Here is a 24504-nt window from a genome sequence, read left to right as displayed (position 1 = left end):
TAGCAACCTCGTAACTCCCTCCCATTCCCTTACTTAACGCTCAAATTAGATTTTGGAAATAAACACTAACTTTTAAGTTAACTACTGCTTGAGTATTTCTGTAGTTACTTTTTTTAGCATAGGCATACCCACCAATATCGAGAGTTCCTACTGGACGTACTCAACAGCATGAAATTCTTCCTGTTTATCGAACGCGTTTGATTAAATCCGATATTGCTCCTGGGATTTTTTTTCGTGTTGAGTAAGTGCCGATGGCTCCATGTGGAACCATTACGACGTCACCGGGGGGTTTGGGCGAGCGCAGAAGCATCGCCTGATGAGACCCGAAGGCTGAAATAAAGATAGAGGACGGAACGACTGTCTAAGGGCGTCACCTATGAGACTCGGACCTCGGCTTAGAGGGCCATTCGGGAGGGTGTAACCGTGACCTGAGTGAATCAGTCCGGACGCCTCCGAGATCGTGAGTTAGAAAACCCACGTCCGGGCGACGTTAGATATCGGGGAGCTCGTCTTCGCCGGCTAAGACGCTGTGTTGCTTGTGATTGTGTTTCCCGGGAAGCATTGTCCTTTGGCTCCTGGGAACCCCCAAGCTATAATTGGTAATATGTTAACGCTAGTATTCTGTATGCAGCCGCAGCGACGGCCAACTGCGTCACACCAGCACTTCCACCTCTAACTACAACACCAGCGCGAGCGACATGCCGGCCTACCTGCGCGGCTTTGACTCGTCGCTGCACACTCGGAAAGAAGGTAGTTTATTTAACTTTTTGAAGTAAATGATCTTCGCAAGGTTGACTTGAGGAGTACGTTGGTGAATGCGTTTCGAAAACTATAATCGGGCGATGCGTGCTGCCATCTACAGGCATAATGAAACAGTGTTTGTTATATTTAAGTACCAATAGATGGCGTTCTTAGAATACTTTGAAACAATCTCTTTGTACACTGAAGAACCTGTTGTGTACCTGAGGCTCATAGATAACGCTGTTTCGCTTTCTCTGCTTCACTTCACGCACTTCAGAAGCGTGGTCTACGCCCGTTTCTTTTTATTATTTTTTTTGTATTGGATGGATGTGGGCTTACTTAGAAGAGGTACAAGTTTATTCATACTTCCGACAGTTAGTACACGGCTTCGTATCGGGACGTTAAATAGCTTAGCGGTACGCCTGTCGGTAGGGTGGTAACTAGCCACGGCGAATATATACCACCAGACCAGACCTGAGCCAATTTAGAAAACATAAAATCCTAAACTAGGAGTCCAACTCAGGACCGCTCCGCAGTACTAACTGCTCCAGAAAGGTCGTTAGATCAACTAAAAAAAATTGGTTCTGCAGACGAAGGTCGCCGGCGTCGCAAGAACCGCGGTGAGGCAGAAGAGGCCACAGAAGGCACAGAGGGCACCGACAGCGAGAGCGAGGCCTCCGCACGCAGTCTTGACCTCGCCTCCAGCCACTCTTCTGACGACGACGACACCACTTCTAGGAGATCCAGCCATCCGCCTTCTGCGCACCGTGAGTATCTGTCTTAAATCCATACTGATATTATAATAAGAAAATATGTTTTTGTTTGTTTGTTTGTAGCGAATAGGCTCCAAAAGTACTGAACCGATTTAAAAAAATATTCTACCAATGTGAAGCTACATTATCAGCGAGTAACCTGGGCTATGTTATATCCCCGTATACCCACGGGAACGGAAACTACGTGAGTGTAATAGCACAATACAATACAATCATGGTATCATGGGGCAGATCTTAAGATGGAGTCAGAAGGTGGCCATAGCAACTTTATTATAGCTTGGCAAATTCGTTCGTTTTCAAACAAACACTCCCGATGGTCCGCGCGGGCCGGGGGGCGTGTAAAAAACCCACGACTCATGCACCTCACATCCCCGCACGCACGATTGCACACTCGCGCAGTTTTTCCCCCCGTCCCCCGCATATCACGGAAGTGTCATCAACGATCTTGCCAAGCTACAGCTACATTTTATAGCATTTTTTAAAGTTTATTTTTTATAATATCAAAAGAATTATAATTAATTTATAATCTTTAAATTGGAATTTGTGCTTTGTAGACATAAACGTCGAATGCTGTTAAAATTCACATCAACGATTGAATTCTCAAAGAGTGTGCTTACTTTGTAGGAGACCGAGGTACGACTGGCACGGGAGGAGGCTACCTTCCAAACATCACCGAGGGAGCGCCCTTAGCGATTCCACCGAGATGGCCGTCGCACATTAGAGAAGGTATCATTCTTTATTTATACCTACTCATAAATAAAACATTTGCGGTTAAAACACACAACACACAATAAAACGTATTTTGTATAGAGGCAAATTTACCTTGGAGCAAAACATAGGGTACTTTTTATCCCGGAAAAATCTTTGATCATATAACGAAAAATCCAGGAAATTTCATGCGATTTTTTTTTATAATACTTATTTGATCATTTCATCAGATAAGCACGACAGTATAAAAAGGTGTCAGTAGGATATTAGTCTCTCCCTAATTTCAACAGCTGTTCTGAAGAATCATACCACAGGTATAAAATAAATAATTTGAACTCGTATTATGAAAGTAAACATTGTATGTCTACAGTAAGTTATTTATTGCCTAATTATAAAAATTTTTCCACAGCTACTAATCACAAAAAAATATATATGTAGCAACACTATAATCATCATCATCATATCAGCCGATGGACGTCCACTAAAGGACATAGGTCTTTTGTAGGGATCCTATCCAAATCCCTGTGACTCGCTTGATGTCGTCAGTCTACCTGGTGGGGGGTCGACCAACACTGCGCTTTCTAGTGCGGGATCGCCATTCCAGCACCTTGGGACCCCAACGTCCATCGGCTCTTCGAACTATGTGCCCCGCCCATTGCCACTTCAGCTTCGCAACTCGTTGAGCTATGTCGGTGACTTTGGTTCTTCTGCGAATCTGCCTATTTCTGATTCGATGACGCAAAGACATAGCTCGTTCCATCGCCCGCTGAGTCACTCTAAGCCTTCTTATGAGGCCCATAGTTAGCGACCAAATCGCGGAACCATTTGTGTCATCTCTGGCAACAACATATTGATTCTCCCTAATCCCATTAATTCTTCCACAGAATCAAACCGTCCAGACATGGGCAGATGGTCCCAAGAGACGGGGTCCGAAGATGGTGGCAACCCTGGCGCCGCATCACCATCCCCCAACCCGCTGCCCAATCCAGACCTCACGTCGGACGTGTACCAGCTCAGTCGACACCGTCTCAAGCCCTCCATACTGGAGAACGTGCATGACACTTACGTGGCGAGCGTCGATGCGTCGAGGCTGCCTCTTGATAATAGGTGAGGCTTTTGTTTATTGTTCACGCGCAGACGAGCGACGGGAGCGGTCATTAGGAGCTGCGGGAGGGGGTCATCGGCGCCGGCACCGGGAGGCGACCGGCGCATTCAACATCAAATATTCCAGCCTACCGTACTAGGGTAAGGGTAGGGTAGGGGTATGGTAGGGGTAGGGTAGGGTAGGGGTAGGGTAAAGGTAGTTGAAAGTTTACATCGAGTTTCACGCGGACGAAGTCGCGGGTGTCCGCTAGTTTATTATAAAAATGTGCACTAGGAAGAAGACTGCGAACGAAGTGGATGTGGATGATGTGGATGGACCAAGCTGAATAACATGAATTCACAAGACCGGAAGAGATTTCGTACCTGACAGACCAAATTTAATTGGAAGAAGGCACTCGACGATGATAAATGATAATAATCTATACTAATGTTATAAAGAGGGAAGATTTGATTGTTTGCATTGAAAGGGCTCTGAAACTAGTGAACCTATATAAAAATTCTTTCACTGTGTAGCTTCCACACTATCCCCGAATGATATAAGCTATATTATATCCCCGCATTCCTATAGGAACGGGAACCGCGCGGGTAAAACCACGCAGCGTCTGCTAGTAATTTGCAATGCTCAATGATATCTTGTACTTTGCCTAAATACGCTATTTATCTACAATAAATATTTTATTAACGGTTGAGTTAAGTTTAACTCTGAGAACGGTAAGCCGTTCTCGGTCAATTTCAATAACATCTGATAGCGCTCGTTGAATTGGCAAACGCCTATTCTACATTACCGTCCTGAGCCCGCCAATCGGCAGATAATCGAAAATGTCGCTCTTTGTCTTTGTCCCAACCCTACGAAAGAGCGATATTTTCAACTGCGTCGCTATTGTTCGACGTTTTGTCTTTATCTCTTCTCGAGATATGACGAGGCCTACTTGTCTCGTCTAATCGTCGATACCTTTCTTCCAGATATGGCGCAATGGAAGAGGAACTAATGTACGGGGTGATGCCCAATGATGCAGAGAAGCAAATGCCGTACGACTCGAGCTACCCCATCTCCCCCAGCATGTACCGGCTGCCGGCCAACCCCTACGGCTCCAAGACGTATCTGTCTTCGCGCACTTCAGACTACGGATACAGCCCCACCAAGTACATGACTACTGAACCCAGTGTGTATGGTTCACGAGATTTCCGCGATTCCAGTGTAACGACAAGGTATAAAATAAAAGCTCTATCATCGCCTTGACCTTATCCCACTGTAGTGGGGTTGGTACAATATGTCATCCTAAGGCTAGGTAACTTGCCAATTTAGCGTTCCAGTACGATGTCGTGTAGAAACCGAAAAGGGTGTGGATTTTCATCCTCCTCCTAACAAGTTAACCCGCTTTAATTTTAGATTGCATCATCGCTTACCATCAGGTAAAATTGTAATCAAGGGCTAACTTGTAAAGAATAAAAAAAAATCTTGATGTCACTTATTCCTTATACACAAATCTTCTGTTACTCTCCAACTATCTTCTTTGGTTATCCTCTTGTGTTTTTCTATTTGCAGTTTTAACATTCTTCTTGTAATGTGACTTTTGACCCTCTGAATTATGTGCCCTTATCACGGCTATTTACTGTCACTGGCGCCACTTTCAGAGTAGTTCCATAAGTTGTTCACGAAAATAGGTTCAATAATTTGATGCTAAAATCAAAATAATTTATACTAAATTAGTCCCAAAGTTGAAAGTATGCTCTACTTTCTTGTTTCATCATTATCTGATGAGCAAAGTTATTTTGGGACACACAAATGATTTTTTTTTTGTTATCACGTCATTGAACTTTATTTCATTAAATTCATTAAATTATTAAAGGGATCACGACGGCTACCCACCGCGGGACTTCCGTGACTCCGGCATAGCGACGATGTTGAAGAACGACTACCAGAGGAACATGGAGCACTACGAGTACAGCGACCGCATGTCGGACGCGTCGGACAAACACCAACCACACGACAAGTACCACTTCCCCTACACCGGTGAGTGGCAATTGTTAATGACACGCATTTACTGTGTGCTGTAGTAGACATTTAGGTCCGTACACTGAGAAAAATTTGATACTTACGAGAGGAGCTTGTAAAGTACTATTTACCAGTGATGTATCAGATACCCTGTACAAAGTATTTGAAATACAAGATGCTAAAAAAAGCATTCCAGATACCAGATACAAATACTTTTCTAAATAAGTATCTGAAATACTAGATACAACATACCTATCTTTCAAATAATTTTTAAAGATAAAATTGTTTTGTAAGAAAACAATTTTCACCATATTTTCGGAGACAATATCGACTAAGTTTTTAAACATCGCGCTGCGTTCAGTTGCGTTCGGAAAAAATAGTTTATTTTAGTAAAAGTATCTTGGGGAATAAAGTATCAAAATACTAATATACCAGCAAAATCAAAAAAATCAAAAGTAATTCAAATACAAGATGTAAAAATACGTATTTTGTAACTTGTATCTGTATTTCAGATACTTTTATCTGATATAAGTCACTGCTATTTACTACTGGTGCAGCATACGTAAAATAGATGCCGTATACTTAGTCGAAATCGATAAATAAAAAAAATACTTATGCATAAAATACTGGACGGATTTTAATAAAATTAGAAAAAGGTACATTATAATCTGGAATAACTTAAATTTTATCACGAAGACTAAAGAGTTTTTGTAGGATAAAAATCCTATTTTCACGCAAGTTGTGAATTGTATTATAGTTAAAGAGTTTGCGTTTATTTTCATTTTATTTGCAAAACACGTTTTCTCTTTATTTATGCACATCGATCAGTTTGAGTTTATTATTATTTGCCTCACACAAAAGCTTATTAACTTGGCCTGTTGTTGGTTTTGCTTTGTATAGCGGAGGAAGATCACATGAACGTTCGCGGCGCGCAGTCTCCACATGTCGGCGGTGATTTGCACACAGGTTTGTACAAAGTATTCTAATACCTAAATAAAAAATTGTCGCAGGGTTCCCTTAAATAAGTTATCCTTATTCAAAATTGATAAATGAAGAATCGCTCGACCGATTTTGTCCCAACTTCACTTATACCATCTACTAAATAGTCCGAACAAACCCTAAACATTTTGTTTGGATAGATGAGCCCGTTCTTGAGTTATAAAATGACAAAGAAAGGTGGCATTGATCTTTAGATAGATTTGCAATATCTTTTATATATATGATCAATATACCCGTTTCCCTCTAATATGTTTAGAAATAGACTGTGCTGGGAATTCATACGACAATAGTCTAGCGGGCAGGGGATCGAATTTACCATTTCTCTGTATTGTGTCGGGCATCTTTAGCTGAGCTGTTGAGGCTTTTTTTGAAAAGCAATTTGTTAATTGAACGGTGTTATTGTTCTCAGAATAACTATTTTCCCCATCTTTTTAATAAATATTGTATCTACCAATGTAAACAAAGAATAAAGTAAAACAAAAAAAATCTTCTTAATCTTGAGAAAATTTTGGGAAATTCAATCATTTTTAATAGCTTGGTTTTACGTTTACTATAACTAAAAATTGTAATTTTTTATTTTAGCCGACGGCCAACAACAAATGGGAGCGCCACTAGCGAGCATGGGGGAGACTAGCGAGTAAGTACTTACCACAAAAGATAAAATATACTTTTCCTAAGTTTATTTTCTACTTATTTAATATTTCTGTTCTAAAACACATCGCATGTTTATTATAAAAAATGCATGACAAAAAACTTTTTACATATTAATTTTTATTTCATAACTTCTAGCCATCTCGTTAACAAGCTAATTTTATTTATTTATACACTTTATGTGTACACTACAAAACAAGAGAACAAATAATAAAACACATTAAAAAAGGAAATGAAGTACTTACCTATGTTAATATATAATTTTTTTCTAAATTGCTCAAATTCAAGATGGCTAGAAATATTATGTGTGAGAGTCAGTCAGTATTTTAATTATTAATTTGATCAAGGAATAATAATTAATAAAATAATTGTATTCATTCAGTATTTGTAGACAAAAAGCCTAATAAGCAGTCTACTTAAAATATGCAATTTGAAACGAACTGCATATTTTTAGGGTTCCGAACGTACGTGATACAAAAACGGAACCCTTATTTTTTGATTGGCTGATTTTTACACGATTCGTGTATGTGTTTAATGTAAATCGATATCTCAATAGATGGTGGCGGTTGTATGAGAAACACTCATTATAAAATCATCTTTTGCTTTGCTAACCGGTGGTGTCGCGCGCACAATCATCTGTCGCCGTAGGGAAGAGGTAAGGAGATGTAATTTTAAGCATGCTTTATGTATTCCAATTGATTTTTTTTTAATTTACTCTGGCACTTAACAGAAAATTTAAAAAGCATATAAATATGTATCTACCTAAGTAATTAAGAGAAGAGAAAAATACTTTTTTAATATTTAATTAAATCACTAACATTACGGCCTCCGTGGCGCAGTGGTATGCGCGGTGGATTTAATGACGGAGGTCCTGGGTTCGATCCCCAGCTGGGCCGATTGAGGTTTTCTTAATTGGTCCAGGTCTAGCAGGTGGGAGGCTTCGGCCGTGGCTATTTACCACCCTACCGACAAAGACGTACCGCCAAACAATTTAGCGTTTCGGTACGATGTCGTGTAGAATTGGAAGGAGTGTGGATTTTCATCCTCCTCCTAACAAGTTAGCCCGCTTCCATCTTAGATTACATCATCACTTACCATCAGGTGAGATTGTAGTCAAGAGCTAACTTGTAAAGAGTAAAAAAAATCTTTAATTGCAGCCTTAATTCCTTAATAATTTAAAAAAAGAAAGATTCCACCAGTTTTTGTTTTTTACTTTATAGGTACGTTGGTGTCATGATAGGCCTACTGTAGTATCAAAACTACCTCACATGTTTTAAAGACGTCATATTAAAAAATAATTTTAGACAAGTTTTTAATCAATATTCATCGGAGCATTTTATTACATTACAGGAAATCTACTACTGAAGACGACGCTGAGACGAGAGTGTAAAGACCACATAGTACAAGATTTCCAATGAATCTCAATTAGTTAATTATTTATTTATTGTATTTTATTATGTAAAGTGTAATAGTACTAAACACATACCTACTTGTTATGTTAGTATCCTCTGCGAATATTAAGACTGTCATAATTATAATTCAGATTTCAGTGGTCACTGCCAATATAGACACCTCTGGCTTGTAGTACTGTTTAACCAATTAAAAGTTTGAAATTACACTGTGCGTTTAATGTAAATTTAATTTAATGTAATGCTAGTGGTTTGAGTGTATTGAGAATATTTTACAAGTTTATAGGTATTTCGATTTGGAATTCAACCTACTTAAATTGATATTTCGACCTTGTAATTATGTAACAGTGCGGCCATTTTAGTAGGTCATCGGTAACTGGGATTTAAAGGTGTTATTGATAGATGGAATTGAAAAGTACATGGAAAGCTGTATATTATTCAAATGGCGGTACTTTTCGTTCTATACAATGGCTGAATTTGACCTTGGCCTGCTGTAACGGATATTTTAAATACATTGTCTATGCTTTAAGTAGAATCGTTGCCATTATACAATATGGTAGTTTTAAGATTTAAATATTCTATCTTTAACATAAAATCCACCACTGCACTCTATGCTCAAATATGACAATGAAATTAGATCTCAATTTTTTTTTATTTGAAATTTTTGTAACTAAAAATGCTTTTAAGTAGAATTTTAAATACTAATAAAGTCTGTTCATTTAGTAAGATTTAAATAAACGGGTGTTCAAAATATTTTATTAAGATGTAAATGTAGTATTAAATTAATATTTAAGACTTATTATTTGTAAATAGGAAACAACAGTTTGTATTGTTTGTTAAAACAAAAGAATTACAGTGTTGCCATCTTTCCACACTGCTCTTTTTTTACTACTACCAATTTCATTTTGTGTACCAATTTGGTAAATTTTTATTTAGAAATTAATATTAGAATATCCCTAACATTTATATAATAATGAGACTTCGGCTTTTTAGATTTCGCTTTAAAAGGTTTATTCCAAAGTCAGTAGGTAAATGTATATAGAATAACTACCGTATTTGCAAACATAACTATAAAAAATGTAAGAAATCCTAAAATCTAAATAAATTGGAAAGGCAAATAAATGATGGCGTTATCAGAGCATCACGTCGTCGTCTGTTAGGTCTATAGATTGGTGGAAGTCAAAGATAATACAATATGTACGAGTTGGGTAGTTGAACGTTTTCAATGAAATTTAATAAATATATCTGTTTTTTAGTAATGTTTACGAATGCAACGCTGATATAAATGATATTATGTAGATCTTATGTATTCTAGTTGTAGATTTACAAGATGTGAAATATTTTTATAAGATACCAAAACTTATTTAAAATATGTAATAATTAATGTTTATAAAATAAATGTTTAATTTGTAGATTCAGAGGAGGTATTTTATTAAAAATAATGGTTTGCAAAACTGGAATTACAATTTTTTTTTAATAGTTTTGCAATGAATAGTTAAAACATCTTTTAACTTAAACAGAAGGAATTCAAAAACTAGACCTTAGAATAAAAAAAATATTATAACAAATTTATTACACGCGTAGTTAATCAGTCTTGTTCAACTTTACACAATTTCGCTGTATTATTTAAGGCAATAAAATCTTTGATACAAGGCCTATTTTACTGGCAATTTGAAACGAAGAATCTTTTTTAGTTTAATATTATTACCATCTTATTATTTATGTATTTTATCTCCTTAGGATGGAATTATATTTGTCTGACGTGTCGTGTCGTGACGCATCAGAACAGATTAGGTATCATACATTTTGTACACATAAGAATTCATCACGACATGTCACAACACATAAGTCTTTAAACGTTGCCATACTAAATGTATGATACCGATTATGTTCTGACGCCTCACGACACGACACGTCAGACAAATATAAATTCGCCTTTAAAGTACCTATTTGTGACTAAATTTAAACTAAATTTTTGAATGCTGTTTTGCAATTTTGCCATTAAATAGCAGTGGCGGTCTTACCCATTGCGAGGCTCCGGGCGGCAGGATTTTGCGAGGCCCTTTGTCTTCCATAAAAAGTACTCGTATGTAGGTTTAGGCATTTGTCATGTTTTACGAGAAATGCATAAGTTATAAAAAATATGTAAAAGTTCAGTTTTAAAACATTTTAGAAAATTTAAAATATTTTATAGATTACTAGCGGACGCCCGCGACTTCGTCCGCGTAAATTTCGATGTCAACTTTACTACTACCCCTACCCTACCACTACCCCAACCCTACCCTACCCAACCCCTACATCTACCCTACACCTACCCTATCCCTCCTCTACCTCTACCTTACCTACACCCTACCCCCATCCTACCCCTACCCTCCCCGTACCCTATCCCTTTCCTACCCCTATCCCACCCGTATCCCTATCTCACGCCTATCCTACCCCTACCCTACCACTTCCCTATCCTACCCGTACCTCTACCCTACCACTACCCTACCTCTACCCCTACCCTATCACTACCCTAAACCCGGCCCTAAACCTACCCTACGCCTACGCTTCCCTACCCGTACCCTAACCTACCCTGTAACTTCTCTATCTTACTCCTACCCTTAGCAAAATCGGTCCAGTCCTTCCAGAGTGGTGGTATGACCAAGAGAAACAGAGACTTCTATGCTAAAAATATAAAGAGGTAAAGGTCGTGTGGTTGTAGGAGGTAATCTCTGGATCTACTGGACCGATTTGGAAAATTGTTTTACCAATAGAAAACTACGTTATTTGCGAGTGTTATAGGCTATGTTTGATCCCCATATTCACACGGGAACGGTAACTACGTAAATGAAAGCGCCGGGTGTCATATAGCGGAATTTCTGTGTCTTTTAGAAATTTTGTATTATCTCCGAAACTATTTAAGTAATTAACATACTGTAAAGGGCAAATCTTATCTCCATAATATCCTTGTGATTATTATTTTAATAAGGATTAAAGTTTAGTTGTATAAATAATGACGTAAACCTAAGTATATAAAATTATTAATTTTTAAAACACAAAAGGTACAATATCTGCTAATATATAGAAGATAGATATATGGTGTCGCGGACTTTTTTGTAGAACTTTTAAAGATACATAAAGTCTCCATACATTAATTTCAATTTTACACGATAGTTAAGGCAGCGAATGCGAATAAGTCTGTTTAAGAGGATTTTCAGTCCGACCTGTATGACAAAAACTGTGATAACTCGGCTAATATATATGATACCAATATAAAATATAGCCTATAGCACTCCCCGATAATGTAGCATTCTACTGGTGAAAGAATTTTTAAAATCGGACCAGTAGTTCCGAAGATTACCCCATTTAAAAAATGTGACAAACTTACAAACTTTACCTCTTTATAATATTAGTATAGATAACTTTTATAATTGATGTTTGCGGCTTTTTCTAAAACTAAAATCTTTATTTAAGCCCAATATATGTGTATAACGAGCTATTTTTTCAATCAAAAAAATTTAAAAAATAGCAAAAGCTATCTATCCCATCTTGTGTCATCAAATTATGTTTTAATAATTTTTAAGCCTCGAAAAACTCTTTTCAGCAGACGCAACTGTAACAGGTGTCGTGGCAATAATTATCTCCCTCCGTATAAAGCTAACGCTTTATAAAACCACGATCCGTCCGATCTTAACCTACGCTAGTGTAGTATTTGCCCACCGTCCCAAAACGACCCACAATACGTTTTTAGGCACCACTTTTTTCATCCCACATTTTGGCAACATTAATCCATGACCTCTGCAGTTTTGCAATGACATACCTAAGTAACTGTTCTAATTCTGTGATTATAATATTATTCATCAAACTCTCAGCAGTGGTTTTTTCGACGGCTTAGAAACCAATAAAATGTTTTTCAATTTTGGTTGTATTTGTATTAAGAAATTCTTTCATAATAATTGAAAGTTGCTCAACACAATCAATTATTTACGTAATTGAGTAATATTTATTATTTTTTTTTTTTTCATAAATTTGAGTCACGTGATTTGCTTTTGGTGAATTCACAACACGCACTTGCGCATTGAACAAAAGATCATTACAGAATAGCACTCCTGATCTGAGGGCTATGCAAATATAAAACAAAACAAAAACAGACCTTCAAGTGTTTTGTGTCGCGATGTTTTAGCACTAAATAATAAATTTTCGAGTATGTTTTGAATTAGTTAACTAAAACTATATTTTAATTTATCTTAATAAATAATTAAGCATTAAAATCAAAAGTTTTAAATAAGAAAATTTACTTATTAGGTCTAGGCGCGAGGCCCTTGCAAGAGCGAGGCCCCGGGCGCTTGCCCCGTTCGCCACCCCCTAAGACCGCCACTGTTAAATAGTATTTCGAAATGTAGACAAGATGCATAAAAATAAAAAGTAAAAGAGAAAGTTTAAAATAGATATTACCTACCTATTATAATTTTTAGAATGAATATATGCAATGTAAATACTGACCGTCAAGAGTGTTGTGTGTATTTTGAGCGATTTAACGAAGAGTCCACCTATTTTGTAAATAAATAGACTTTTTACACGTTCTAGTAGTTAATTAGTTTAATTATAAAATACTTATTAAATAGGGGAAGAAAGCTTTACTCAAATTTTCCCTATATTCACTTTGCCATATTAAATAAATGGGTTTATTAAATATGTAGTAAGTAAAGGCTAAAGAATTTTTATTATAATTTGATTGAATATAAAATAAAAATTCTTTAAGTTATTTATGATAGGTCCGCTACAAATTAATTGAATGAAATGAAACCTGAATTATCAATTTTCGTTAAAATTATAATTTCATTATTACCTATTCAAAGTTCAGAAACGATGGATATAATAGCTACATCAGATGTCAGCTCAATTAGGCATTTTAGCATTTCGCTCAGTGACTACATTCCAGTTGTGTAACGAAATTGATTATTATTAGTAGCAGTAGAAAACTACTTAAATAAGTAGCGTCTGAACTGTTTTATATTGAAATAAAATATTTTATTGCTAAAAGTTGTTTTCATTTTTAAATAGGTACCAAGTCCTTTTTATATTTAAATAAAATAAAATATTAGGCGTAAGAATCATTATTACCATTCTAACAGCCTAGTTAAACATTACAGAGCCAGGCCACTCTATACGAGAGGGGATATGAAGCTTATAATGTGTGTAATGTGGTGTATAATGCGAAGTGATAATGTTAAATTCATTAACGACCACTATCAGATATTAATGGTAACGAACGGGACCGACGACCGTGCTCTCCGAGGCACCTCCACACCACCAACTCAGGACCTTTTCTTCTTTACTTTTTTTCCTGTCTGTGAAAGTGCCAAAGGCTCTACACGGGACCGGCGTCTTCGGGTGTAGTGAGCGAGCGGAGAAGCATCGCCTGATCAGACCCGAAGACTGAAAGAGAAAGAGGACGCACGACTCTCTACGACTATGGGCGTCTCCTGTGAGACTTTGACCTCGGCTTAGAGAGCCGTTCTGGAAGGGAGTTTTGGCCTCAGTGATTTCTTCTGCTTTAAAGGCAACTACACAGGTAATGTGATTGTGTAGATGCGCTTATGCGAATTATAATGCTGCTTCAAAGCTAAAATATTGTCTAAATATGATCGAATTGGACATTATCGGGAAGTATAAATAAAGAACACGCAAAACTTTTAGCTATTTATTCATCAACATACATAATATCTACATTTGCACAAATATGTTTTAAATTATAAACGCTTCTGTAAACAGTACATAAGCTGATACCATAATACATCCATCGATTGTTCTGTTCGATTTGCGCACAATTTGTGCCCACGGGTGACGCTAGCTCCTTGTCTATAAAGGCAGCAGTCACATGGCAGCTAATCTCATACAAAGATTAAAGGAAAAAGAGACGTTTACGGCCGTTTTCAATAACCTACCCAAGATCACGGATCCTATCCTCGATTATCAGGAACAGCCAAACTATCTTTATATAGTCAAACTATCTGTCAGTAGGTTATTGAAAAGCAGATAAGAACAGAAAGATAGATTTTTTTAACTTTTGTAAGCGAAATGGCGGATAGATAGGTTATTGAAAACGGCTGTTAGTGTACAAATAGATCTTCAGTAGCCGATTTTGCAATAAGTGCCGATTTATCAGTCTACTTACACTATGCACATGACAATATTTTTATAGCAAAACTAGTGAGTCTTAAACCTTTAATCTGTGATTCAATTTATTAAAAATATTTTTTTTTAATTAATATGGACATAAAATAGAAATAAATTACGAAACATCTTATTTTCATTATAATTCAAAGAAGCAAACTAATATTTACAAATAACAATAAGTTTCATTAAAAATGACAAATTTCCGATAAAAAGTTGTTTAGTTTCTGGAGCACAATTCTAGAATTTCAAGTTAATGTATTTACTTACATTCATGAATGATATGATACTTATTTTTATATCCAACAGTTACAACTAAATGGTTGTAAACAGACAAAACATTATTATTCTCAATCTAAGGGAGTTAGGACATATTTTAAGGAAGTGAAAAAAAATACTACAAGACATGTCGTCTCATAATAGTAGAACCTGTGACTACAGGAGAAGGAGAAGAGACTATATGATATACAAATAAACTTCCTCTACCTTACAGATTGTACATTTTGCGATTGTACTCTCAAACGGCAAAAAACAATTATTACATAAGTGTCATTTATTTATATATACACAGGCTATTACCAATCAAAGCGTTCACAAATGTTGTATTAACATTTCATGGAATGTTTAAGCCTTAAACAAAATGACTACATACATCAGTGCATCCACCCTGGGTGCTATCCCATGACATAATACTTTGGACATGTAAAATATTTTTGTGACATTATTTAATTAAAATTAAAAGTTTCTCCATACAAATGTTATTAAATAATATTGCAATTATATATCTGATGTTAAACTTTACTCACATAATTTGTAAACACAAATTCAAGGTAACTATGACATTTGTTAATATCATAATACTGAGTTAAATGCATAATAAGGATTTTATGAAATTTGACATTAATTCACGGCCTGATATAGGATGTTTGAAATATTATTATAAAATACAACAATGACACAAAATATATTATATAAAATGCACTATTATATCTAGTCAATTTAATATAGGACACTGTGATATGGTATTCAAAAACTATTATTTATTGGTTATATAATTCAAAGTTGTCTAATAACAATCCAATACTATCTAAACTGTAAAATTAAACATCTTAAACCTTAGCACAAAATGCAGAATGAAAAGTTAATTGATTGTAAATTATATGAATTTAAGATAAATAAATACTCTTAGTTATTACGTAGCACAATACAAATGTACCTAAATTGTTAAATATTTTAAGAAATTTCAAACTTCATTTTCATATTCACAATATAAGTTGTAGATAAATATATTAGCTACAATATGATTGAATTACTTTTGGGTATGTGTTCTTAGACTTTCATAGTCATACTAAATATTTGGCATACAGTACAGTAATCGCAGTACAAAAATTCTGTACTGTGTTAAAAATAATTACATTGACAGTATTATCAAAAGAGGTGTGAAAAAATATGTTTCTGAGTAAGTGCTAAGGTAATCAACATTATACAAACAGAAAATAATTGTAAGTCTCGCACCAATTCTGTGATACAGCATTCTGAAGTATAGATCCTATAGTATACAAGTCCAACACTTATTCAAAGCTATGTTGCTTCTTAAATAAATATATTTTTGTTCAAGCACTGGCTGCGTTGGGTCAGGTCAAGGTTGGGGTAGGACTACCAGTGCTCGTGTACTGAAATTAGAAAATAAACATCTTTATATATTATGATTGTGATCAAATAAAATAAATTTTCTACCACATTTGCAGGAACTTGTGAAAAATCCTTTCGCACAGAATACTGTCTGTGTATATTTTAATGCAATCTGTTCAATGGTTTAACTTGTGGATTAATACATCAATCGGTAATCACTTTACTATCATAAGTTAGTTTTATAATTACTAAAAAAACAATATACTAATAAACTGCATCATTGGCAGTTAACAAGTAATGAGTTGCAATTATGCTCTTAAAATGGGGCAATCTTTCCACCTAAGAGATGAATATCTTAGCATACAATGGATTCAGTGTGTGGTGTTCTCTATAACAGTCCATAGGCATAACTGAAACTGTGCTCTAAAGAACTGTGTTATAGGCCATAGAGACTACTTTAGTATTTAAGTTGAGTATGAACAATTTTTGGGCGATAAATCCAAAAATTGTTCGTAATGACCAATCCATAATAAAGTAGTCCGAACTAGGCCTAAGTGTAACATTCTTAAATGATGGTTCAAGAGTGAACCATTACCCTAATCACAGACCACCTACATTTGCTAAGAATATTTATTTATATTCATCAAACATAAATACATACCAATATTAAGAGTTAGTGAGTTATTTTAGAATTAAAACTTTAGGTTTTAAAATTGTAAGTGTTATTAATTAATTATGAGATACAGCTAAAACTCACGAACCAGCTCATGACTAAGGGCCCCATATGGGTTTGAAACTAGTTCGGCATACTCTGCTGTTGTATCACATGAGTTTTAGCTGTGTATTTAATCAGTTAATGACTCTGTGTGTTTCTGAGGTTATAGGGCATAATCTTTGGATGTACTTAACCGATTTTGAAAATTCTTTTACCAAAGCCACATTATTAGTGACTAGGGCCTCTGCTAATAATCATCCAAATTTAAAGTTAACCAATACATAGCAGTATAAAGATTAATGATTTTTCATTTACTTTTTTGCAAGTTTGTCTTCTGGACACAGATTTTGTATGTACTATTAGATATTTAATTAGAATATTTACTATTGCCATTGAAATTATATGCATAACTAACATTAATACTGGATTATTACTATAGTTAGGATGTTATTTTTAAATAAATATGAATTAATAACTCCGACAGAACAACCAATATTTATTAGAATAAATAATACAATTCGCAACATTTCACTAACAAAAAATACTTACACTTAAATTCAAGTATGACTTTCTTCTTAAGTTACTGGTTGCCCATTTTCACTTTCGACGTCATATAAATGCCCACAATAAGGCCAAACAAACCAATAGCAGACCCAAAGATTTCCACAATCAGGATCTTCACAAACAGCGCTGCATTGGCTGCGTCCGCGAGCGCCGCCCCGGAGCCCACGATCCCGACAGAGATGCCGCAGAACAAGTTCACCAGTCCCACGGCCAGACCAGCTCCGAACATCACGTATCCAGCCATCCAGTTGTTTTGCTTGATTGATATATCCAAGAACGGCTCTTTGTACTGCTCCAACATGCCCGACAGCACGATGGCTGTGATCAGACCGTAAATCGCCACAGCTTCACAGAAAATAACGGAGATCAAGTTCTTGGTCTTAATTCTAGGCGCTTTGACACCACCACCCACTATGCTCACTCCGGTGGTGTGGATCCCCATGGCGGCGCCCACGACCGAGAACGACACGGCGAACGCTATTCCCAACGTCCCCCACATGTAGGGAGACGTGTGCTCCAGGAACCATCCGAAACTGATCTGCTCACCCTTTCCATTTAGAAGATAGTATAACGAAAATATGGGTATGGCGAGCGACAACAGCAACACAAACAGGTACGTCAGGAAATATCTCATCTTGATGGTGGTTTTCGTCGGATGGAGCTTTTAAACCAGGAGATCCCGAAAAGGGACGGCCTTTTTTCTCCAATTTCTACCTTGACAGAAAACTCAAAAACGGAGAAGTCTTGTGATCACAAGATGTCAGAGACAAGAAAATGTTGCCATATTTTAATAAAAATACCATAGATTAAAGTAAACTTCTTTATTGGTCAAATCTCAGAATCTTTAAAAGTATTGAAAGCTTAGATTGAAATTATGTGTATATTAAATTTTTTGGTACTGTTTACAGTTTTAGTTTTTGGCCCTTGCTGACAAAATAAAGCAAAATAACAAAAAAAATCAAATACTCAAAAAAGTCAGGTGGTCTGAATTTTTTAATTATTGGTATATAAATTTAAATATAATTATAGAATTTTGAACAAACATACAATTAAAATAATCAAACGATAAGAAACTGCAATAATTGTAATTTAATACATTAATTAAAGTCGTCTTGTGGAATGACTGCTGCAATCTTTTGGACGCTAACGTATGATTTTGAACGTTTAGTGGAATGTGATCACTAACTGCTGTAAAATGCGCTTCTTACCGAATCTATAAAGATTTTTGTCTGTTTGTATCTCTGACGAATTTTTGACATTTGTAAGCAAACTAATATATAATCTGTGTCTGTAAGTTCAAAGTTGCTTATAGACAACTGACATTGACGTTTGTTTATCTTGAGTCATGGACATGAAATTGTGTTCACTGTTCAATTTATTTCAAACCTAAACATAGATTTTTAGAAAAACATTCAAATATTAAAAAAATGTGATCACATAATAACATGTGAAGTCGTCGAACAGCTTTAAGGACATGTATTGGTTCCACTTAAGTACAAAATGGAGTAAGAATGGATTGATAAATATGAAATCAATGAAGTCAAGGTCTAAAAATGTTTTCAGCTTATGCGAGGTTTATTGTTCGTTACTCCTACTTTTTGCTGTTTGCTATCTTAGTCACTTCCACGATCCTCACTGTAATACCTCTAGTGTGCCACGACTTTCCTTCATTTTCCGACCCTATAGTTGGTTTCGAAACGAGAGGTACAACGTTAGCGCACCGTTTCATAGCCTGGGAAAACCTTATTGAGGAGACAAGACCGTCCAAAAGGCTCGCCGTAAATCCTAAAGAAATAGAAGATCAAATTCGTATGAACGAAAGTTATTACAACAGGGACAAAACGAGGTCTGGCCGCAAACATCCTCGAAAACACAAGAAAAAACAGAATTACAATAATACAGGATATGCTACAACATTTTATAGTTCCCCTGATACAAATCTCACTGTCAACCATGTTCATTGGGGATTTGGGAAAAATGTTTCATTTGAAGATGAAAATGCAGTTTATTTAAAAAATCATACAAGGAAACAATGGAAGTCTCTAAAAAACATGCAGCGCACATTTGATAATTTTCACCACAACTATGCTTCTGGTAGTTGTGGGGCCCCAGTTGCTGACTACGCTCACTTGGTGGTCACTTCAAATGACAATAAATCAATGCTCACTTTTGAGAATGTACAGAATGTTTGTCAACTGCAAACCTTCCTTATTGATTTTACTAAAGATGACTTTTATAATCTATGTCAGCGATCAATGCAAGCAGAAGAAATATGTTGCCCCATATGGAGTGTGCCAAACTACATAGCTTTAATGTCTGGTAAGAATTCTTGTGAAAATTTAACCAGAGATGATGTTACTTATGCTGTAAATATACTAAAGAAATGTGCGGGCTACTTTCATAACTTTTCCCTGATGGCCTCTTGTGAAATGGATAGATGTCATGTGCCAAAGTATTGCTCCCAGTATGATGCTGTATACAATTTATTATTTTACATTATAGATTCAAATGCATTTTCTCCTCCACTGTTTTCAGAGACATTTGTAAAAAATGTAATGATATTTTTGCCCTTGCCGACTAGTAGCACCACTCTACCATATTATTTAAAATTACAAGAATCAAATATGTCTTTCAATATTCTTAACATCCCAGCAATGGATTTTGGATTGAAAAATGCTCTGTTTGATTTATGGATTATTGAAGACACTTGGCTCATAGGACTTGGTGGTTTCTTTGTGTTCATATGTGTTTGGGTTTATACAAAATCTTTGCTTCTAACATTGCTGTTGTTTACAGCTATTACTTATTCACTTGGTGTTGCATATTTTTTTTACATATATGTGTTTAATTTGGACTTTTTTCCATTCATGAATCTGTTAGTTATAGTTGTTGTAATAGGAATTGGGGCTGATGATGCATTCCTCTATGTCAAAGTCTGGAATATGATAAGTAAGCAGTTAATAAGAGATAATGTTGTTACAGAAAATTTAACTGATATTAAGAATGTTTCTAGTGCTGGTGAAACTATACTTGTACAAATACTTGAAGAAACTTTAAAGCATTCTGTTAGTGCTATATTTGTCACCACTTTGACGACTGCTGTTGCATTTTATGCATCATATGTTAGCTACATTCCAGCCATCAATTGTTTCAGTGTTTTTGCTGGGACTGCAGTATTAGTTAACTTTTTACTTATGGTGAGTTGGTTGCCAGTGTCAGTATATATATTAGATGTAAAATTGTCTGTAAGTAGGTGGAAAACGTTAGGTGCAATTAGTAAAGTTGTTAATGAAATTGGAGAAGATATCAGTGTTATATTAAATCGATTTATTGTCACTTGTATAATGAGGCTGCACACAGGTTTTGTAGTTATCTTGGGTGCTATTGGAATCTACAGTATAGTTGTAGTATTTTACTCTCCTGGACTTCGGCTTCCTGATTCAAAGCAGTTCCAACTTTTTCAAACATCACATCCCTTCGAGCAATATGACATGAATTATAAAGACAAGTTTCTATTTGAAAGATTTGGAAATGATATTGGAACAGGTGGTAAAATGCCTTTAAGGTGGATATGGGGAATAAAAGCTATCGACAATGGTAATCATATGGATCCATTCTCTAAGGGTAAATTGATTTTTGATGACAGCTTTAGTGTATCAAACCCAAAATCTCAATTGTGGCTGTTGGAATTCTGTTCTAAAATTAAAATTCAACCATTTTATCAGCAAACTTTAGGTCCTTTGTTACCTAACTGTTTCATTGAAAGTTTCAAAATGTATATGAGCAGGAGATGCATTGATACTATTGACAGGATAAATAGAACACCATGTTGTGAGTCATCCCATTTCCCATACACTAAAGAAGTTTTTGATTTCTGTATTATAAAAGCAATGGAGTCTCTTTATGAAACACCTCGCGAAATTTTTATACCAGGTGTGGCTGGGCCTAAATTCTCAAGAAGTGCATATCCACCTGCTGTATCTGCAATCGTAATAGAATTTGAAAGTGTCATTCCCTATTCAATGTCCTATAAGGTTATGGATGATTTTTTTGTTCAAGTAGAAAATTGGACCAAAAATGAGTTAAAAGATGCACCCCCAGGACTCAAATGTGGGTGGTTTCTCTCTGATTTGCAATTTTATGATCTCCAAGCCACTTTAGCAAGTGGAACATTGTTGGCTTTATTTTTATCTGCTGGTTTAGGTTTCATAGTACTTGTACCATCTACATACAATTTCACCGTTAGTATCTGCTCTCTTTTAGCTATAGTCTTCTCTTCTACAGTAACAATAGCTGTGCTTGTTCTGAATGATTGGAAATTAAATATATTAGAAAGTGTAGCAATATCAACATCAGCAGGGTTAGCTGTAGATTTTAGTCTCCATTATGCACTAAGTTTTACAAATGCTTGTGGCACAAAGACTAATAGAGTTAAGTGTGCACTTTCAACATCATCTGGCCCGACTGCTGCTGCTGCATTGACTACTGGTTTTGCTGGAATATTTTTATTACACTCAAATCTTCTTCCTTATTCCCAAATAGGCACTTTCCTAGCTTTAATTATGTCTGTAAGTTGGATATATGCTACATTCTTTCTCTGTTCTTTATTACTACTATTTGGCGGAAATTCTTTTAAAGAAGTATCAACAGAAGACAGAAAATCTTTGTCAAGAGTAAGTTCTGTTTGTTCTGCAGTCCCTAATTTGGAAAGTCATGAGTTGGAGCATTTAGCAGACAGTAATAGGACTAATATCACTTCCCATAGCCCTTCAAGTATGAGTGCAACAACAGTAGTTATTCATGACGATTTTGAAACATTACAGAGTAAAACTGAAAAAAATTCTAGTGAAATAAATAATGACTGAACATTTAATATTTAGATGTGTATTAAGATAAACTCATTTTTGAAGTATTATTGATGAGTTACCCAACAGTATTAGAACCATGTATTTTTTATATTGCTCTGTTTTTAGATCTGTAATTTGTATCTCGTAACTGTCAGTATTTTTTTTTACATCTTTATTGAAATATATTTTGAATATCTGTATTACTATAAACGATTATTGTGACAATAATTATCAGGTACTTATTAGATTCACAGGACAATACAAGATCTAAACGAGCTTGTTACTGTTAAAATATTATATTAAGTTGCTTGTTTCTAATGATCAGTATTTCTTTAATAAACCTCAAGTCATCGATGTTAAGGGAAATGTGTCAATTTATCCCTAGTAAAAATATGGTAAACCTAAGGTATTGTCATAGATCATTTACTAAGTATGTATTTAAGACATGTATGTATGTATGTAATTAACTTTTTTGTCTTTGTATGTATCTTGAATGTTATTAGTTGATTGTAGAATTTGATGTATTTTCATACCTTTAAATTGAACAAAAATCATCTTGTTCATTAAATAGGTAGCATGTATTATGTGTTGTGTCAACATATACCAACCAAAAAACCAAGGGCATTCAATATAAGTACATAACTATTATAAAAAGCCTGAGGGTATTTAGATAAAAATTCATTCAAACATTTTATTTAAGTAAGTACTTACTCAATAGATGTATGTATGTCTACAAACCACTCTGCTAATAAGAATAAAAAATATCACTGTCTCAATGTATTCAAGTGGTGAAATATTTTTGTTATTATTATACAGTGCCATACAAACTAAGATGATATTCATCATTCTCGTTAGATTATTGAGATGTTGAAAAAGATTTGAGGGCACTTTACATAAAGTTATATATTTTGACATGGCCTTTAAAATTAAAGTGCCCTAAAATTTCAAACGTTCGGACATTCTGTGGTTAATAGATTACACAATTATGTAAATAGTGAATAACATATAATTTAAATTTGTGAGATATTTAATATTATTTGCATTTACAAAAAATATTGATATCAGTTATATTGGTGTTAATATCTGTAGAATTTATGTAACTTCTTTATTTTTAAGATTATGTACTTAAGAAGTAAGAATTTGAGATGTAAACGAAATAAAAAAAAAATGTTAATTTTTTAAAAAAAATAATAGTTTTTTTAATTTTCACATATAAAATATAGAATGTAGTATTTACATAGAATAAATTATAAAAACTGAGCTTAGCTCAGAAGAAAATAGCACCTGCCTACCTTGTAAATTAATTTACTCTTTGCACCTGCCTGCAACTCCAGCAGTATAATGTAATTGGAGAATTGGAGTTGCAAGTAAGTGGTTATGAGTAGGGTGTTATAACGTTTGATTCCAATAATAATTATAATCAAATGCAATTATGACTGGAAATTAATGTAATATTGACTGGGACCAACAGGTTAACATGCTCTCTAACACAGGAGTGTAATGTATCTTATTGAAAATTTCGTAAGTATAAAAAACATCAAATCATCAAGGAATCCAGGGATTCAAATCCTGAACTTTGTGATACTTAAAGGATTGAAGCCACCTGCTATTTAAGCAGGCCACTGGGCAACGAGGCAGTTCAATTAGAGTTTGGAGTACTTGTATAATGTACAATAATTATTATCCATGCAATTATGACAATACATAATTTTTGGAAAAATATTATTTATAAACAGGTTTTTTATTCCTCTTACAAATTAAAATGGTTTTCAATAATCTTTTTCAAAAAGGTATTAATAGAAAAATAAAAAAATTAATAATCATTAATTTTAAATTCAAAAACCAACGGTAACCTCGGAAATACACGGAATACTTTAAAATAAACAATAGATAATTGATGATTGATGTCTTTATATATTTTTTTACCAGTGCACAGTAAAACCAACTGTGGTTTTTGTTGCATCATGGTTAAGCTTAATCTAAATATGTATTTTGTAGAATCATAAAAAAATAATACTATGTTTTGTAATACCCGCTATTCATGTGCAAATAGCGCGCGAAAAAACAGTTTCACGCATACTTTGCGCCCACAGAGTAAGTATATAAATAATTTAAACGAGTACATACCACGCTAAAACGACAAGTTTTTTAATGATTTTTTCGACCCAGTTGCATGGATCGTGGTCACGACGGGACTGATCACTGA

At 35.0% G+C, this 24504-nt stretch overlaps 3 protein-coding genes across 8 annotated transcripts in view; 2 read left to right on the top strand and 1 right to left on the bottom strand.

Annotated features, from left to right (window-relative positions):
* The window catches only part of LOC112047239 (protocadherin-like wing polarity protein stan), a 227333-nt gene extending 213927 nt beyond the window's left edge, over positions 1-13406 (top strand). For 5 of the 6 annotated variants that reach the window (XM_052882693.1, XM_052882694.1, XM_052882692.1 and 2 more), the window contains 9 exons: positions 632-750; positions 1332-1508; positions 2139-2240; positions 3107-3329; positions 4290-4535; positions 5177-5340; positions 6223-6288; positions 6904-6958; positions 8323-13406. In XM_052882693.1, the coding sequence (XP_052738653.1) occupies positions 632-750; positions 1332-1508; positions 2139-2240; positions 3107-3329; positions 4290-4535; positions 5177-5340; positions 6223-6288; positions 6904-6958; positions 8323-8362 (1192 nt within the window). In that variant the 3' untranslated portion in view covers positions 8363-13406. Of the gene's footprint in view, positions 1-631; positions 751-1331; positions 1509-2138; positions 2241-3106; positions 3330-4289; positions 4536-5176; positions 5341-6222; positions 6289-6903; positions 6959-7528; positions 7628-8322 lie in introns of all 6 variants that reach the window. The other variant, XR_008250991.1, reaches the window with a different exon arrangement.
* Positions 13407-14053: 647 nt separating this feature from the next.
* Positions 14054-18220, bottom strand: LOC112047269 (V-type proton ATPase 21 kDa proteolipid subunit c''). Its single transcript, XM_024084339.2, has 2 exons — positions 17437-18220; positions 14054-16213 (listed from the first exon to the last, which is right to left on the bottom strand). The coding sequence occupies exon 1, from the start codon at positions 18083-18085 to the stop codon at positions 17468-17470; it is 618 nt and encodes a 205-aa protein (XP_023940107.1). The 5' UTR covers positions 18086-18220; the 3' UTR covers positions 14054-16213; positions 17437-17467.
* A 601-nt stretch (positions 18221-18821) lies between these two features.
* Positions 18822-23489, top strand: LOC112047277 (protein dispatched). Its single transcript, XM_024084350.2, has one exon. It carries the CDS (start codon positions 19005-19007, stop codon positions 22314-22316), a length of 3312 nt encoding a protein of 1103 aa, XP_023940118.2. The 5' UTR covers positions 18822-19004; the 3' UTR covers positions 22317-23489.
* Positions 23490-24504: the final 1015 nt, after the last annotated feature.

Source organism: Bicyclus anynana, chromosome 7, assembly GCF_947172395.1.
Source record: "Bicyclus anynana chromosome 7, ilBicAnyn1.1, whole genome shotgun sequence".
Classification (NCBI taxonomy): Eukaryota; Metazoa; Arthropoda; class Insecta; order Lepidoptera; family Nymphalidae; genus Bicyclus; species Bicyclus anynana.
Note: the sequence above shows the minus strand (reverse complement) of the source record. Positions and strands in the feature narration are given on the sequence as shown.